The sequence below is a fragment of the Protopterus annectens genome, chromosome 11.part0 (assembly GCF_019279795.1).
Source record: "Protopterus annectens isolate FY-2018-M chromosome 11.part0, PAN1.0, whole genome shotgun sequence".
Classification (NCBI taxonomy): domain Eukaryota; kingdom Metazoa; phylum Chordata; order Ceratodontiformes; family Protopteridae; genus Protopterus; species Protopterus annectens.
Window position 1 is genome coordinate 275,683,162 of NC_056745.1, and position 20,092 is coordinate 275,703,253.

Genomic DNA, 20,092 nt, shown 5'->3' on the forward strand with positions numbered 1-20,092 from the left:
AGAGGTTTAGATCCCCCTAGGCCAAGAATTTCTGATGCCATTTTATTTGTTCATGTGCAGTAAATCCATCGGTAATAGGTCAGAGGATGCCTTGTTTGCCAGACACAGGTCACCTCTTAGCAGTCTGTAGGATACCAACTATAGTGACAGGGCTTTGAGTTGGTCCATGCAGGGCACGTTATTTAGGCCTTGTTTCCGTTTAGTAAGGTATCTCTTTGGAATTCCAATTGTTATATGTGTCTGAACACATACAGGCCAAAGGGGGCATTATATTTAATGACTGGCCTAATGAGGGCTGAGTAAAGGGGGACAATGACATCCTAAATTTAGACACATTCCCTTTGTTTATAAGCTGTACAGTATAGAAGGGCTTACTTAAAATAGGCGCATTAGTCAAAAGCTAAGTCACTGTCCATAAACGTTCCCAAATCCCTTACAACCGTCAGTTTTTCAGTGTGTACTGTCACTGTGGTAGGGAATTTCCAAACGATACAATAATGCATTTCCTGGCACTTACTTTAAGACCATGACTTTGACACCTGTTATTTGTTCGAGACAAACCTTCTTGCAGGATGGCTAAATCATTTGGGGATTTAATGAGTCCTCCTAGCTTGACGTCATCTTCTGACTTAGTCAACCAGACCCTTTGGTATACCTCTTAACTTCGTAATTAGGGTTACCACCTGTCCCACTTTGCGAGGGACAGTCCCTCTTTGGACAGTTGTGTCCTGACAAAAAATTGCAAAAATGGCAAATGTCCTGAGATTTTAGGACAAAATAATTTCTTATATTTTATGTAATAGTTGCATAAAACAGTTATTCTGTATCTGAAATACCTAAATGTTATAAGAAACAGAATAAGCAACTAAAATGCTACAAGAATAAGCTATTATTTAGGCAAAAAAGATAAGTTCTGTCCTTTGTACTGGCCGTGGGTATGTGTCGGCCTGTAAAATCTGATGTTTGTACCAAAAATGTCCCACTTTGGCCATTTGAAAAGGTGGCAACCTGCAAGAAATCTACTGAAAGCGAGAAATAATGTGTGTGTGTGTGTGTAGGGGGCATTTTTAAATATTGCTCTTCTAAACTTTGAAAAATATTTGTACCAGTATAAATAAGAGCCAAAAAATGAATACTACTAGCCAAACGGAATGCAGCAGCTAGACGCCAATGACGAAATAAAAACTTCGAATAGAGCGTACATCTCTTTATATCAACTTTTTCGTCAAACGAAAACTTTAACATAAAGAGCTGTACGCTCTATTCGAAGTTTATATTTTGCCTTTGGTGTCTAGCTGCTTCATTAGAAACGAAAACGTTGAAATAAAGTGCTGTATGCTCTCTTCGAAGTTTTTATTTTGTCTTTGGTGTCTAGCTGCTTCATTCCGTTGGGCCAGTATTATTCATTTTTTTGTTAGACTGGCATGTTTTGTGTTATCAATTATTTGAATGATGTGAAATCTGTCATTATTTAGTGACGTAAACAATTTAAGATTTGTCAGAAAAACAGATAAGAACAAACGAAAAATAGGAAGCAAAATCTGGAGAGTTGAGAAGTGTGCTTTTACAATTAGAAAAGTAGATTCTTAAAGAGGTCCCAGCACAGTAGAGGACGGTTTTCTTTCTTTTTTTTTTGTGGATAACTTCCACTGTTTCGATTATCTGGGTCATATCCATGGATTCAGTTACTCTTTGCCCGCTGGTTAATTCTATTCGCGGTTTCATTTACCTTTAAAACATGAATGAAATTATCGCCAAATTGAATCACTAATAACAATCACGAGTATAATGGCTTTTGCCACACCTCTCGCTGCTGTCAATCGATAAAGGAAAACCCAGACGTGCGCAGTCCCGCCCCCGTGGTTTAAATATGAAAACAAACTTTAAAGGGCAAGCCTGGTACTTTTAATGCTCAATTTAGGAAAAAAAATAATAAAATAACGCTGTGAAACACAGATTCTGTAGATCTGGTTGCGTAAACTGTACTGAAAAATGTGCTAGTGCCAGCGCGAAAAGAAAATGGCTTTACGAAAAATATGTTTCACGGTATTGCCGGCAGTACTCCCAACAAAAAAAATACTGTAAACGTATTCAGCTCGTCTTTAAAAGACGTACAGATTATCTGCCATCACCACCATAATATAAATTATAACGATCTTTCAGTAGTGTATCATTGCCGCCACCCTTACCAAAACTTCGCTTTCTGTTCTGTTCTGACCTTACCACCCCACTATCCCAACGGTATACTTGTACTTCCCAGTTAAGGGTTGAACAAGTGTTTCACGTGACTCACATGCTAGGAGCGTGACTTCCGCAAACAGGAACTGATCAGTAGACAGTGATGGCAGGATTATTTTGGTAATTTCTATGTGTTAATCTTTTAAAATAAATCCAGAAGAAAAATGGATGAGGACGGGTTACCTATTATGGGATCAGGGATAGATCTCACTAAGGTGTGTCAAACTGTTACTTTATGACCACTTCTATTGAGTTGTATCTGTGCTAAGAATGTGCAATGTGCGTTTACTTTGCCCTTTAAAAAGTACTGGGAGACTTTTGAACTTTGTATTTTAAGATTTTTTTTCAAGCTTTTAAAAATTTGAGACAGTAGAATAGATGCAACTACCACTACGTTGCAAAAATGGTTATTTAAAGCAGAGGTTGTTGCAAAGCGTGTAATACGGGCTAAAGTTACGTCAGTCTGTATTTTACATGATGGTTCAATAAAGAGTTCTAAAAAGCTACAGTGAATTCAAAACATAATTTACTAATCTTCAGTAAAAGGGCATCACAGGAGCAAGTGATCCACTGTTAAGCTTAATATCGGCGAGAGCCTTGGTTAAAAATGCGATATATTAAAAACTGACCAGGACAATATGTTTGGATAATATTTAGAACGAATTCTACTTTGTATTTGTCTGTGTCTGACTGTAGCAGGCAATTATTTCATAGCCGAAGTGGTTTGCTGTTTATGGATTATTTATTTTTTTCTCGTTAAAGTCTTTTTTTTTTAATTTGGTCCAGAATGACATGTTTCGTGCAGTGGTAGTTGTTACCTGATAATACATATTAATTTGGGATGCAAGTTGCAACGAGTATAGGTGCTCCTCAGCAGATGCTACAGACCCAAGGTAGTTATTCTTTCCTCAGTTTGTAAGACATTTCCGATTTATATCCTACAGAAACATGAAAGATGGCAAATGCCCTTAAATGTTAGAAAACAACATGTTTCTAACATTTCTGTAAATACTACAAGAAACTAAAGTAGTTTGCCTGAAGTACTCTACTACTGATAAAAAGTTGAAAAAAATGTGACAGCAGTGAGTCTTTATTTGACACACACTCTGCATGCACACCTGTGAATAGTTTGTAGGATCACCAGTTCACCTTTGCTCTGTGTTTGAGATGTGGGAGGAAATTGGTGCACTTAGTGAAAACCCAATGTAAACAGGGAAGGTATGCTGACTCCAGTCAGAAGGCACCCCAGCTGAGAACCGAGCAGTGTGAGGCAGCAGTGGTAATGTGTGCACCACATTGCATTCTCTGAGGCTGTAGTTTGCCATGAAAAATTTCATGCTACAGTAAGAAATGTCCCACTTTGTGGATCTGAAAAGGTGGCAGCCCTACAGTTCATGATTTCTGGCAATGTATTTGTTGTACTATTCTTCATATTGGAAGTGTAGTGCTCCCCCCATTTTTATAAGCCTGACTTTATTTATTTGGTCAGTGAATCCACTGTAAATCATTGAGGTTGGTTTAGAAACAAAATGGCTGTTTTAGTAGATTTTTGAATCTTGTAAGCAATTTTTATATTTGTTCTGTCAAAAAAAATTAAGATACTGGTGCCTGTTTTTAACAGGTGAGGGAATAATTGTTTATGGTAGTTTTCCCTAAGCATGTACACTGACATTGTGGGTAAAATGTATGCTTGTCTCTTGGATCTAGCAGTCATGTATATTTACAGGATAATTATAGAGGTAGATCATTTATTACATTTCAGAAAAGAGCAGGAAAAAGTCTGCTCCATACTCCTAGATACTTCTCTTTGACTAAGTTAATTTAAAGAAATGCCAGCATTCCACTGCAAAGCTTCATACCCTGTATTAATATTAATTCTGTTAGACATAAGTTCTATGATTTCTAAGATGACATTTTTATGTTTATGTACATAGTGCACATTTGTTAAATAATAACAGAGTCTATTATGATGATTATTTTTTATTGAGAAGACTATTTATTTTGTCTGCTTAAGATTTGTCAGAGCTAGAAATTGTTTCAACCTATGTATTTAGATTTTTTTTCCAGATAAGTATGCTAGACATTGAAGTGCCTATTCTTCAGCTGTGTATAGAGTCTTGCTTCAGAATACTGTATTTTTTTTTACTTTACTGTAACAGTAGCTGGGACCTTTTGTATTTCCAGTTAGCTTGAAAAGGTACCTTGATTTGTAAATGTTAAACATGGAAAATGTTTTCAGTGTTTTTTCAAACTAAACTTAGAAGTATCTAGGAGCATGGAACATAAATAAAAATGTTATGGTACTAAACTTTGGAGATGTATAGTATAACTGAGAGTAGTTGTGTCAGTAGCTGAATATGTAGTCTTTACTGTTTGGAAGTGGTGGCAGGGTGATCAATGTGTATGGCTTAAGGTCAATATCTAAGAAAAAGAAAATAATATGACAAGTTAAAACAACACCAGTGGAAAATAGTGGGAGAAATAAATGAAAGAAAACGTGCATGAAACTGCCACAAGTAACCTTCAGGACTCTCCTCTAATAATAATAATAATAAAGGTTATCATTATTAGTTGTGAGTCCTGAAGGTTCTTTGGGGCGATATGACAAGTAACTTGACATCAGACTTTCTTAGTAAAATTGTCTTGTAATGCTGGAATTTGAATATGTTTAGGGGCTGTTACAAAGCTTCTGCTTACTAGAACTGAATTTCTGTGCTATATAGTTTTTGTATATATTTGCTTAGTTTTCCAGGTAGCTGTTTTTGTGTGTGTGTGTGTGTCTGTGTCATAATGCAGTATTTGCCTTGCAAATATCAAAGCAGGAAATCTTTCTGTTAATTAGTTTTTTAAGTCTCTCTGTTTCTTCTCATGCATTGTGTACTAGGTTGAGTATTAAATGTTAATTACTAGTTTTGGTGGAACTTTATAGTCATAGTTTTATTAAAAGTGTAGGTAATTGCTAAGCTGTTTTATTATCTCTGTGGCAGAACTACTTTCTAGAGATTTTGTTCAGAACCCTTCTTCATTACCATACCTCAAACACCTCTGTTTGCATTAAGACTGCAGCTTTAAAGTGCGTAGCATGCTGATTGTAGAACTGCTGGATGGAGTCAAGAAAGCTGTTTTGAAAAATGAATGCTTAGTCTAGTCTGAAGTATGTAGGATTGATATTTTAAGGTGCATTTGTAACCGTAAAACTATTGAAAGTGAATACCTTATGGTTGTCCAGTTTAGGATCAGAATGTAGTGTCAGGCAATTTACTTGGACTGTCTGCAAAGCATGGGGGAAATCTGGTTTGTCCTCCTAATGCATGACAGTTTCAGAAAATTATTTTCATTCATTTAATCTTTTGAAGATGAAAACTGTTTACAAACATTTTCCTTTTAAGGTATGTGTGTGACCCAACACTGGATATAGTACACGTAGTAGAATTTCAGAACCAGATGTCTGAGTAACTCGAATGTTAGGTCCATCTTACTAAATGGTATCATTAAACCATCTCATCTTGTGGTGTAGAAACAGTGAAGTTCAGCAGCATGTGTGACACCCAGTTTCGTTGCATGCCATCCACCACAGAATGCCACATAGACACAGGCGTGCTACCTGCACATGTCTGGTTTCTAAACAGATATATGGAAGAACAAGGTCCCCAGTGTGGAACTATGCACTCACATTGTACAGTCCATCAGCTGTGAAGAGTCACTGATGCTCAGTGTTGTGCATCATTTGGCCATTACAATGATACACCTGTTGAAAATTGCACTGCACAGCTCTAGGATTCTGTGACAATTGCTGGTGTTTCGCTGGTCACTATTTATATGGAGTTTGCATGTTTTTGCCATATCTGCATTTCTCTGGGTATTTTGGTTTCTTCCCACTGCCCAAAAACACGCTGATTGACTGGTTTCTCTAAATACTTCACATTACTTTGTATATTTATGGTCATATGTTACTATTAACCATACTAGTATCAAAATATAGGTTTTTTTTGTTATAAGAAATTTGATTTACAGCTCTTTGAGCTGGTTGAAAGGAAGTTTGCCATGCAAATACTTACCTGTAAAGTGTTACCATTACTTGTCTCTTTATGCACTTTTTGTTGCTAATGTGTTTTTATTTTGTTTATATGCAGTTTCTTCTCTTCCCTGTCACCTTTGGGCCTGGGCCTTTTTCTACGTGTTCAGCATAACTTCTTTGTGACAGTTTGTTGTTTGTATGGTTTACACTCAGAGTGCAGCACTTTCAGATAACTACTCAAGGAGTCGGAAATGACCCCATCACTCACATTAATGGCTGTGTTAAAAACTCCCTGTTTCCCTGAAGCACTGCTGTTGTAATCAGAGATGTATTAGCCACAATCAGAAAAGACCTCATTATCAACTAATTTGCGTGGCTCTGAATCACTGTTAACTACTGCCAGTGCAAATTAGCACTTTCCTGCAGTAGTTAACAGTGGCAGTTTATGCAGTGTGTTAGTATAGGCACCAACCATTCACTCTCCCACCCAATACACACATTTATACATACATCACATACCCCATACCTGTTCCTGTGTTGTCAGAACTTCCTTGATGATTAAGGGGGTTGCCATGGGGGCAGAGGTAGTCCCAGTTTTTGTAAATTTAGTAATGGCCCAGTGAGAGGTAAGCCGTGGTGGTGCAGCGGTAGCATTGTCACCTGACAGCAAGAGGTTCTTCCGTTCGATTCTCAGCTGGAGCGCCTTCTGTGTGGAGTCTGCATGTCCTCCCCATGGTCGAGTAGCATTCGAAAGACATGCGTGAATGGGCGTGCCTTCGTTGAAGGTTGGGCGTCAAGCTGGCACCTCGGCACTGTAAAAATCTACTGCCAGTCATTAGTGGACCAGAGTTCCGCTGTGGCGATCCCTAACTGGGAAAAGCCGAAAGAAAAACAAGTAATGGCCCAGTGAAAAATTCAGTTTCTGTATATCCATAAGTATTTAAAACGTGTTTTTTTTTGTAAGAGATTCATCGATTTTATTTTTATTCTGAATGGCTGCCTGGATTTGTTTTATAAGTTTATAAGCGACATCAATGTTAGTAATGATTTTATCAAATTAATTATAAGTGGAAGTAGATTTGAAGTTGATTCTTTGGACATTACATTACACATTGATATTGATAAAGTGTTTATTTAGAAAAAAGACCGTTATTAATAATTACTTTAACAAAAGAGTTTCCACAAAAAATATTAAGCAGAATAATAGGTATGATAAATAAATATGAAAACTCATTAATTCATTTGACTTTACTAGGGCTTTTCTTATTACATTTTCTGTTGATGACAGAGGTTTGAAAGTAGTGATTAATAATAATTGGAATATTAACAGAAGTGTTGGTTTATGCGAGATTTTGGGTGCCAAACCAAAATTTGTTTACAAAAGGGAGGGGGGATTTAAAAACCTTATTGGAAAAAGTAAAGGATGAAAGTAGGATAAAGAAAAATATCACTTTTAAAGGAAGGTGGCTAGCCCTGTTAGTTTTGTAAACAATGTAGCTTCATTGGTGAGCATAAAATGTTAGTTTTTTTTTTATCATATCACAAAAAATGTTCATTTAACGAAAGATACAACTAAAAGTACAGGAATAGTTTGTACTGCTGAATTCTGTCTTTAGTGGTCTCCCTGGTGGCTAGTAGTCCCTCCTACCCAAGGTTGTAGGCTTTGCTTGTTAACTTAGGGGTGTGTGGAAGCATGACAGCCACCTCAACCCCGACTGGCACACATTATACTCACCTAACTTACCCTCAAACTCTTTACTGCAACCTCCAGGCAGACATACACTCAGACATGCATCCCCTCACATACATACACTCACACATCTTAACATTACCTGACCACTAAACGCCCCAGCACTTACCTGTACCTCGATGGATGAATATGATCTTTTACCCATGTTCATTACCATGAGTGACCAGGAGTGGTTGTGCTACCTTATATAGACAATTATATGGGCAAGCAAATGGCTGATTAGCATATGTCCCTCCTCTGGAATGCTACATTAGCTTATAGTATATCTGTGGAAACAATCTCCTTGGTGCTGCATGAAACTGTGCAAAAAGCCACTGTTTTAGGGCTGTCTCTGAATACAAAAAAAAAAAAAAACACCTCACAGTTTATACCTTGTTAAACAGCCTGCGGTAACTTTTCTGAATTCGGGCCTCAGTCTATTTACATTTCAGCAGTGAGAGTAAAAGGCAGTATGAGAAGGCCTTGGAGTCCAAAACTGTATCTTTGACTGAATCTGGTGTTATCTCATCTGGTTTGTACCCCGTAGCTGCCTTCTCTTCATCTTGTAGTCCCATAGATAAAAGCAAAAGGTAGAACTACTGAATTATTAAAATACTGTGAGTTGAGGAAATCAGACATTGCACTGAATCACAAAGTGGTGAGACAGTTCTAGACAGTGGAGGTTAGTTAAGGAACTTGTGATGTTTTCCTCAAATTCTAATAGACTGCTGTTGTTTCATCCCACTTAGTAAGAAGTTGTTAGACTAGAAAGGGCAGTCGAACATTAACCTGCCTGTAGTAATCATTTGCTGAGCCCTTAATGGGGGACGTGTCTGTCTTTTGAGGCTGAACTCTCATTTTTTCTTCTTATCCCCTCTGGTGAAAGATCACCAAAAAGTTATCTTAGAATGAACATGACCAGATAGCAGCAGCTGTTAAAGTCTACAGTGCAAAACTTCAAGTTTTCATACTTCTGCTAATATGGGTCTGGTGCTCCGGGGATCAAGATTACTAGCTGTCATAGTTGTATGTTCATCAGTGCCAGTGTCAAATGTCGAATCACCAGTGGGACTGGCTTCACTTCTACTTGTATCAGTTGCCTTTTCCATTGTCTACTTACCTGATATTTGTTTAACTGACATCAGCTGTCCCTAGCTCTCCTTCAGACGTCTGTGGATCAGACTTCAATTTTACCTTCCTCTACAATGTCTCAGTGGCATCAGCCCACTGATTTACCAACTGTTGTGCCTCCTTTGATCATCTAACTGGTGTTTTAAGATATCACTGCTGTGAACTACACTTTGAATTTGCCACAGTCCCAGGATGTTTGCATTGTATGTGTCTCTGGTCATACATTTTGCTACAGGGAAGCAAGACTCTTCCTTACCTGCATGCCTGTCTGTTGGCTGTGCTATCCACCGATACTTGCTGAAATATTTCAGTCCTTAGGAATGATGGTCGACCTGGAAAAGTTGCAGCTAACTCTCCCACCTGCATTGATATTTATTTTCAGACAGTTTCAGGATTTATTTTAATTGTATTTGTTATATTTGGTAGAGCACTGATCTCCATGGAGCTTCTTAAGGCTCTGCTTGGTATGTTTTTTTCCCCTAACAGATTTGTTTGTTTTTCAATTGAATTGTACAGGTTATACGTCACATTAAAGATGGGAAAAGTTTTGAAATGATTTATTGTGGCCTCTCTTTTTTTTATATCACAGAAAAACTGGCATTTTAGCAGGGGTGTGTACACTTTTTATTTCCACTGTATATTGGTTTGTAGTTCAGCTGCCTTAAATATCATTGCTCAGCTGCAGTGGTACAAAACAGGCAGTTCAGGTACACAAAGCAACTAAACAAAGTTTTTTTTTTTTTTTTTTTTTTTGCAGGGTAGTCCCATATGCAACTTCCCATCCCTTACTTCTGAGATTGAGATAGCTGCAGCATGGAGAAAGAGAGAGTATTGAAAAGAAAAAAAAAGTCTCATTTTGTGAGACACTGCATTCTCAGATTCTCCGAGTGTGTTTGAATTAATAGTCCCACACACGTTGCTGATATATTACTCAATGTAATGGGTAATCTCCATTTGAGAAACTGGCAAGTTTGTATCACGCGGTAAGGAAACCTGTGTTTTCATCAAAGGGTTTGGACAATTCTCTATTCAGTTCACCTGCTACTTTTTGTCACTTGCCTCACAGCAAGCATGTATCTGTGAGCTCTCGGTTTTATAGCAGTCTCCATTTCCATGCTTCCTCAAGCCATAATTTGGTATTTAGTATTTTGCGGAAGACGCTCTTGATACAGTGTTCACAGTATTTATTATTTGTATTGCCACATTGTTGTCAAAAGTTTGTAGAACACAACAGCCGTAGTGGACTTTGTCAAAATACCTTTTTGTAGGACATTTCTTTACTCACAACTGTCCTCCTTACCATTGTCACTACAGATGTGCTTACTGTAGCCTCTGGGGCATAACACTTCACAAAGCAGACAGTCCTAGTTACCTAGACTCTGACAGAATCCTTCCTACACATTGATGAATGTAGAATGTGATCAAGGCCTCCCTACTCATCAGTGCTGTGCAGAATAAAACTATCCTTCTGTCCCTCCAGGTTTCAGGATATCCTTTCTTTGAAGTTGCTTTCCTTTCAAACTGACTGTGCAGTGGTTATATAGTATGTCAGCAGACTGGGTTGCATTCCTTCTTTTCTCCAAGCCAGAGAAGCTTTAAGAGTTTAACAGTGAGATGTGTTTCATTCCTTTGGCTGTTAATAGTCACAGATGCTTCTACAGAGTCCATTTCCTTGATGGATGGCTGTCTTTTGAAGCCTTATAAATGCCATTGAGTTCAGCAGTGATGAGGTACATCCTTGAGCACACCCCTTGTGACCTTTTTGCATCGGTGACCTATGCTTAGTGTGCATTCTACCTCTCCTTGATTCCACTATGCTGTGGTCACAGCAAGGATCAGTCTCTTCCATTTGGCTGAGACTTCATTGGTTTCATCTGTTTTAATGTTTTCTACTACAGCTGCTTCTGAGATTTTCAGAAGGAATTTCCATGATGAAAGCAAATATTCTATCAAGTTGTACATGCCTTGAGGTTAATGGTCTGGTTGCTCAGAGTTTCTATATTAAGACTGCATTTATTATTAATTCATTATGTCTCAGAAATCATCCACACAGAAAACATGTAAAAAATGCAAGAAGTTTTCCTCATGGCTGTCTTAGCATCACTTTGCCCCTCTTTCAATGTGCATCTCTCTGCTATTAGAAATTTTAATTTCGGTTTTTCTAAAAGTTTGCAAGACATTCCCTGCCTCAGCCCCCATTGTGATACCTAGTTCCTTAATGGAAAATTAATTTAGGTGAAGCTTGTTTTTCCTGTATTTGAACCAGATTTTGTTGGCATACTTGAAGTTTTGGTCCTGAAAGATATTATTCTTGGTGACTATTACCTTTGCCAGGAAGGTTTCAGAACTGCATTTTTGTCAGCCTAGATTATGTTTGACATTTCTAAAGAAAAGTGTTTCCCTTCAGCTTTATCATTCCTTTCTGCCTAAGGTAGCCAGAGTCCAGGGTAAATCGCTCCATTCATCTGTCTCTTTTCTACACTATTTGTTGAAATAAGGGAAAGTTTCTTCTGCATATCACAGATGTGTAGAGGTAATAAGGTACTCTGTGGATAGGAGTTGAGCCATATGTAAAGGGAATTTTCTTTTCCTGTGTTAGAAGAGAATGGAAGTATTGCCTTTTTAAAGGGCATTCAGATTATATTTACTGTTAATACAGCAAAGTTGTGCATAAGTGCATTCAGTTCAAGGTGTTAAACTTCTACAGCCTTTATCAGTAATGCCATCAGTGATTGTATTTCTGGTCGCCAGCATCTCTATTTTACCTTTGCAGAGTACTGCAGACTTGGGATTAATTCCAGGTCCTGTGCTTCTTTTGGGGCAACTGTGATAAGGTTTGCCTTTCTAAAAAAACACCAGTTGGATTAGCTGCTGCTCTGTCCTTTTGGTTTACTTTAGGTGGATGTCTTCATTGTCTTGGAAGTTATCTGTTTAATGCGATGTTAGAATTATTAGAGCAGTTCCATTCAAAGTATCAGACCCTTCTTCCCTTCATTCCTCTGTCTTTTCTCTGAGTTACCATCAGTGTATGAGGTTATGGTATTTTGCTTAATCTTTAGTTTTTTTTCTTGGTTTAAAGCTGGAGAGGAGCATGGCAGAATGGTGTTTTGTGAAACTGGGTTGAGATATGACAGCCTGGGAAAGTTTTACTTGCTGAGCAGTGCAGAAGGGACGGATGGGGAGATATCACTACTCTCTCTACTACCTATGGCTTTCTAACATATCTAACACTGTAGAAGGTATGAGTAATTGTTTATTGGACTATCAAAATGGTAAAAACATCATGCTTTACAGACAACAAAAGATATTATAGAGTGTGGGAAATTGAAGCATTAGCTGCTTGCAAAATAATGTAGGGAAGCAATGAAAGTAATAATTTAAGAACAAGCAAATGTGCTGTCCTATAAAGAGTCTGGTCAGAACTACGTTAATACCTTTCCAGACATTATCAAACACTTGTTACTTCAAGCAAACATTTTATAATCTTGGTGTGTCATGAGTTGGTTGTTCCCAGTATTCATTATTCAGAGTATTAATTTGGGTTTCTTTAGCTTTGTAAATAAGCAGTGGTGCTATTAACTCAAGGATGTTATTCATCACTTACCCTGATTCATCAAAGCTGCATCATATTTTAGAACAAGGTATAGATCCATAGAAAGTAGTTCAGTATATTGATGTACTGATTCAAACAAAAGGGATGATCCAACATAAGATAGTATTGCAAAGTACGTTAATTAGAGAATAAGTGGGTTAAAACTGAATTGATGAAAATGACATGTAACAAGAGGATATGAAATTGTAGGTGCTCATTCTAAGAGATCAAGAATAGCATCCTTACTAAGAAACCATTGGTACTGCCTTAAATGTCTCTCTTCCAGTGTGAAATAGTCTGGCATTTCTTAGCAATGGTAAATTCTTTGTAGTGATTTTATTGAAAAAACACAGTAACATGGCAAAGCTTCTAAATGACTAGACTGTGCAGTGGTTAGCGTTGTCGCCTCACAGCAAGAGGTTCTACAGCTCGATTCTCGGGTGGGGCACCTTCTGTGCAGAGTCTGCTTGTCCTCTCTGCTTTCGCGTGGATTTCCTCCAGGTGCTCCAGTCTCCTCCCACATTCCAATTACATGAGTTTAGAGCATTTATCCCTTGGCCTCCGCTGAAAATGGGCTGTGTCCCAGTCGGACTTTCTTATTAACAAATGTTTAATAGAATAAATAAAAAATAAATTAATTAAAAATATATATATATATGAAAATGAGTAGGTTAATTTGCAGTGAACAGATTAATTTGCAGGAAGACCTCAATCATGCCTTTTTTTTGGGCATTATTAAGTTACTGATGGTAGATACAGCACTTAAACATCTAGTTGTACCTAAAAAGAGAAGTGTATTATTTCCAGTTGGGTTAAAGAATGCAGTATGGAAAAAATGAGCAGCTTGAATGTTTCGTTTGACATCATAACTCTAGTGATGGATATATTTTACATATAGTGCAGATGTTGTGTTGTTTTTCATTGTTGTAGTTTTCCAAGTTGGAGGCAGTCAAAGTCTATACCTGACAACGTTTTTTTTTTTTTCAAGCACAGATGTAATAGAAAATGCTATGGATAGTTAGTCTAAACCTGGCAGACGCATTTTAAGCATTGAAAGTGGTAGAGTATTTGGAGCCAGTCTAGTAACTCTCTGAATTTTTATATCCCCGTTATTACTTGTAAGGAAAGGTGAGAGGAATACATTTTCAAAGGATGACCATGCATATTTTAACATTTTAGAAAACAGTATAGAAGTAAAATTGCAGAACACCATAATGTCACTGAAAAAAAAATTATAGTGGAAGCGCATAAATGCAGTTTCTGTGTGCTTACATAGACAGAACTAGTGAAAAAGAGATCCATTGATAAAAAGATATTATGGGTGTAGCTTAATTTTGGTAATTTCAAAACAGGTTGTCTTTTGTTGATCAGTATCCAGAGATAAAAGCCTTTCAAAAATATGTCCAGATTATTTATCAACACAAAAGAGAGAATCAAGTATTTTCAAGGCAATAGAAGAATATACAACTGAAAACAAAGCAATATATTCTGATGGTTGTCTGTGATTGAATCCCCAGTTAAGACAGCTGCTTACAGGGGAGTTAGAGCCATTGATTACTTCACTCAGAAGTATGAACTTACATCGTGCAGGTACAGTGTTCATCTAACCCTTTGAATGCTGTGGGCATAGTAGATAAAAATAATCCTCTAACGCACAGAGAATGGCTTCTTCTCTTGGTTCATCTGGCTCTTGCCCCATGGAACAGATGGACTTTAGGGTTGTCGTCTGGGTATCCTGGGGAAAGAATGGGTTCACTGGAAAATCAGGAGGGGCAGTGTTTGACAGCTAGCAGAGGGATTAGACCCCCTCCAAAAAATGACTCCATATGTAGTCAATAGAAAATGACAGATATTCAGGACTCGTGTATATACCTTCTGAACAGGACAGTTCAGACAAATATGTCAAAGGAAAGAAACATCAGACATGATTACCATAGTTGAAGGTGAAAGCTACTGGGGAAAGAAGAAACGTGAATTACAAAATAGTAACGAGGTATTAAATGAGTGTGCTGAAAAGCAAGTTAGCTGAGGAAGTTACTTGGACATGTGAGATGTTGGAAGAAAATCCCAAGGTAATAAATAGTGTAATAGAAATGGGTAGTCTTAGAAACTTAGACGAAGCGAGATATCCTGTTAAAGACGCAGAAAGAAAATTTACAGGATCAAAATGAAAAAAGATGAATTCCTTCATGTATTTTATGATAAAGTTGCTGTTTTGCTGGCTGTGAATGAATTGTGAGAACAGCTTCCCATTTGTCAGAAATGTACTGATGAGCAGCAACTGCTGTGTATTAGTAACTGTAGTAAAAGGGGACTTGTATATTTATAGTACTGTCCAGTTAAAAACTGGGCCATCTACATCTGATTGAATGAACTTGAAATTGGTTCAGATTGTTTGTTGTTTTATTGGCTGTTACTAGCAATAAAAGGGGTACAGGCATGTACCAGCATTATTAAAAACAATTGTAAGTGGAGCTGATGGCAGGAGGGGACAGCACTATTGAGGTGTTATGTACCCATATTTTCTGCCAATGGGAATTAACCAAGTAATGTTTAATGAGCAAGGTACCCATTTCAAAGAAATAGTTATGAATGAAATGTATGAATACTTTAGAATGGAACATAGAGTTTCTTTACCCTTCACCCTTGCACACCAGAGATGATAAAAACATGGCTGGAATCCTTATAGATACACTTAAAAGACAGTTAAGGATTCTGGGAAGGAATGAGTTAAACTGAGTACAATTCTGATAGCCATTGCAGCCACCCTTTTAAATTTAAGCTAAGTGACTTCTGTCATGATAATGACTGGAAGAAGATGTAAATATCCAGGTGAATTCTCAAAACTGCCTGGTTAGTAAGATGGAATTAAGTTAATAGTTCTTTAAAATATATGTAGTAAAGTTTCGGTAGGATCTACAAACTTGTCAAAAGATTTTGTAGAAATAAGCAATACAGTGATCAGTGTTGATAAGATAATGTTCAATAATGTTCGGTTTATGAATCAGTGGGATTAATACTGGGTGTGTTCATGGGGAGTAATATAACAGAACATATGGTGTAATCTGTTTTAATTAAAAACTAAAGAATAAGAACACTAAGCAGGCTTCACTGACTAAAAACGTGCAACAAACCGACATGTTCTTTGCTTCATTTCTTCTTAGTAAGTATTGTATGGGCAACCATTGTGGACTTGGGTACAATTTGTTGTACCATCATATAATGCAACAAAAGTGGTCAGTTTATTTTTAGAACCAAGTGATACTCAAAGGTATATGATTGTGAACATGAAGTTAATCTGTAGGACATTGTACTCTGTATTTACTGCAAAATTGTGAGGCGTGATTTAGAACTGGCATTCTAATTGGTGCCTTCCAAAATGAGAAAACAGTAGAAGGTGTCAAATTGTCCCAGTTCAGAGAGACACTGATCTGAAAACCCACGGCTAGTGAAAATTGATTTTCTTTTGGAAATATTAATCTAATATGAGAGATTCTCCTAAATGGACATTGATTGGGTTCACTGTCTTTAGCAGTTGGAGTTGTGCACTTTTTCTCTGAAACAACCATTTTTATTGGCACACGCTTCTGGTACACACCATAACATTGATATCACACGTAAACTGTACAAGGGTTCTAGCTTCTGAGCTTGCCATTTCTATTCTGTCATTCATGCATTTCATACCTGTCTTATTAAAAAAATTCTATTTGCACTGTAAAGAAACAAATCCACAGTATTCCTGTTGCCATCAAATTAGCAATCAAGTTTGGTGTGGAAAAACTACTGTGGCAGGGCTAGCCACCCAGTGGTGTAAACTTTAGCTATAGAGGATTATCACTGTTGAAGTAACAACCCAACCATATATGCAAAAAAAAAAATGTGAAAAAGGGGTTGTGGATGGACTCATGCCAACATTGCCTTTATTGCTTTGGGGAGGAGCCTAGCCTGAAACACAGCCACAACTGCCAACAATTCAACTGTGTCACTCCCAGTCATCAAAGGAGGAGGCTCCCAGCTTTATTTATTACCATGAGGCTGGATATGGTTGAGAGCCCTGTCAGGTGATGATCAGTGTGAAGATCCTATATGCAGACCAGTGTCGTACTTGGAACACAGTCACTGGGAGCAAAGCTGAGATGGTAGGCTACAGCCTAGCCCTTCATGATATTTGCAAAAACAGCTTTCTGGGTCCCATGGATGCTGAGATTATCTGCTATGTCATTATTTTGAATAGTGTTGTGTTCAGAGGTAGACTTCATTCATAAAGGTTTACTGGAGACTATACTGGTTTGGAATGTAAGTGCATCCTGGTTGCCAAGGAAGGCTCCACCAGGAATACAGGATACATCTCTGAGGATCAACAACCTCAGCTCCTTTTACCATGACCAAGGTTCTCATCCTTGCAAAGGAATAAGTGATGCCTAGATCGAACTTATGTTTAACAAAGATCTGTACAGGTGCTTACACTCCATAATGTTTTGGTCAACAAACCAAGTGGATACAGTGCTTGGCATTGTAGTCTTTGTATTCCTACTGCCAAGGTAAAGGTCTCCTTATGACTAAGAAGAATAAGTCTGCAACAGTCTACTGAAATGACTGAAAGGTAGAGATCAGAATGGATCGTTGCCTCCAGCATTGTGTTTGTAACTTACATTTTCTTTCTTTTTTCACTTGCTTTCCTGTTCTTTCCAGAATCTGAATTTGATGCATGCCTTTTTATCTTCCATTTGTGTTACCTTTGGACTATTTCCTTGTGTCTGTTTCTTCCTTGTTTCAAACCACAGCTAACAGATATGACATTTTAATTTCTGCTCTGTTCCTTGGTGTTGCTAGGGTTTGGGATAAGTTTGGGGAGTTGGTTTCAAGATGTTAATCTTGGAAAGTTGTTTACAGGCTCTTCATAACTACTGCTACATTTTTTAAAATAGACATAACATATAGCTTTAATGTTTCAGGGTAATGTAAACACTGTGTCTCTTTGATCCCTAAGATACAGAGACAAAGATGGTATATGTTGCGACACATGTTTGTCAGTGACAGTTCTGTAATTTAAATCCCAGGCAGCAAGAATCCGAGCCTTCAGCTAACAGCTGTGGTATGCTAACTGTCAAAGTGCTGTTATTAAGCTGATATGACGCAATGCAATTGGAAGAGAAATGCAGAATATAGATTGTATGTACTTTTTTATAATGCAGTATGATGCTGTGATTTATTTTATTTATTTATTTTTTTACATAAAGGTGCAGTCGTACCGCTCGGCACAAGATTTCTGGAGAAAGACAAAAATAATGAAGAATAAAAGCCCAAAATCAGGGACAGGTTTTAGATGTTGCTGTTACAAACTTAAAAAGGTGCTAGAACAACAGGTTTTGAACTAGCATGCCTTTTCTGAAGGAAGTGAAGTCTGAAACTAAAATGCTTATAATTGTTTGTTTAGTGACATCAGCTCTCAGTGATTTGCCCCCCCCCCCCCCAAAAAAAAAAAATAAATAAAACAGAATTTTTATGAGAAACAGACTAAAAATATGATGCAAAAATCTGTACATTCTCTGAATGTCTTTCCACTTGAGCGATATGGGTACAGTCCATATTAGCATTAGGAAGACTAGCCCTCTATAGCCTTTAAAAAGTATAATTCAGACTGAGGATTGATAGAAGTCTGAGCAACTCACTATTTGCAAAGATTAACTTTATTCTGATCGAAGCAATTAAAGTACATCTGTGTAAATAAGCTTACCATAACAGGAGATGTTCATATGATCACTGCTGCAGTAGGCTTAGCTATATGGGTTGTGTACTGGATAGGATATGACAGCTGCCCGGTTTCCAGAACTTTATGGCACCTTTCACATGCCCAAACTGTTGACAGCTGAAGCAGAGCTGAGTAAAATCAATATTTTGGGTGCCAAACCTTTCCGTGCTTTCATGCCACCTGAAAGAAGTCAGTGCTAAGTAAGAAAAAATCAAAGTCTTTACTCTAGCATCAAAAGTAAAAGGGATGAAGCATCTACTGCAGCAGTGATCATTCAAGTATCTACTGTTATGGTAAGTTTGCTTATACGTCTGTATTATGTTCATCATTTAATCACCGTAGCCTTAGGTATATGGGTAGCCTACCATAGCTTATAATGACTGGGAGGAGGAAGGATGAGGGTCCATGAGCCCATGTAGAATTTATTTATTTATTTTTTTAATTTTATTTATTTGACATTTAGTTACCGGGATGGGGAGAAAAGCACCAGAGGTACTCTATTTTTACAGAGTGAAAGATCGTCATGTTAACATTCAAATTCTGATGTAATATACATATACTTCATAATATGCAGAAGATACAAGGCAGATGAGATTGAAACCATGTGCACTAATTATGAGTATATAGAAATAGACAACTATTTACAAATATAGTATGAGATAGGCATGAATTTAGTCTATAGGCGCTATCTGTGACAAGCACAATAGACAAATATTTCCATTTTAAGTCTAAAATACTGGTTATATACTTTACTTACATGCAACAAGTTAGAGAACAGGTTCTGTAATATACATTTGCTTTTCTGTTTACAACAGGTAAGAGGACATTATCTGTTGTATATGCTTGAGGTGAAAAGGAGGAGAAAAAGTCTGACCTGTAGACTAGATAGTGGTATAGTGAATGATTTTGAATATGAAATTTGCCAGAGAAGTTAGTTGTGAAAGTTTACAGGGAAGTGAGAAAGGGGGACACTGTAGAAGAGTAGTAGTGAGGTTGAGGAAGAAAATATACGTCTATCCTGGCATTGAACATGAACAAAGCAATACATTGTTTAAGTAATCTTATAGAGAGGGAAGGTTTGAAAGATTGGAAGGATAGGGCTGGCCAGATGGTTATAAGGATACAATTCCAAGCTTTAGTGATGGAGTAAGCATATAGACAATATTCTGTAGATTTGGAGAGTTTGAGTAGTAGTGAGTTGAATTTGGTTATTGGATCATAGCAGACGTCAGGGGGATTATTTTTGTAGGGTTATTTTTATGGCAGGGCAGCTAGTAGTATAATTAATTTTGTGTGCTATAACTAGTTGTGTATATTTTAAGTAATTGGGTAGTACTGAGTTTTAGCAAACTTGGCAACTTTGTTGTAACATTATTCAAGTTTTTGAGTAAGTGAGGTCTGGAGGTTTGCGAGTATGGGAGCACCATAGAGAAGGGATGACAGAAAATAGCTGTTTCATGGGATGATTTTGGATATAGGAGGCTAAAGTTTCTAGCCCTGTAGAGTAATCTTATTTTTAATTTAATTTTTTGATGCCATTTTGTATATGGAAATCGAACTTGAGGTTATCATCTACTGTCATATCTGACAGTTAAGTGTGAGAGGCAAGTTTGATATTTGTGTAATTTGAAG

At 37.3% G+C, this 20,092-nt stretch overlaps 1 protein-coding gene across 1 annotated transcript in view; it reads left to right on the plus strand.

Moving 5' to 3' along the window:
* Positions 1 to 2,232: 2,232 nt before the first annotated feature.
* WASHC3 (WASH complex subunit 3) overlaps positions 2,233 to 20,092 on the plus strand; it is a 505,398-nt gene continuing 487,538 nt past the window's right edge. The window contains exon 1 of the mRNA XM_044087748.1: positions 2,233 to 2,453. Within this exon, the coding sequence (XP_043943683.1) occupies positions 2,403 to 2,453 (51 nt within the window). The 5' untranslated portion in view covers positions 2,233 to 2,402. The remainder of the gene's footprint in view (positions 2,454 to 20,092) is intronic.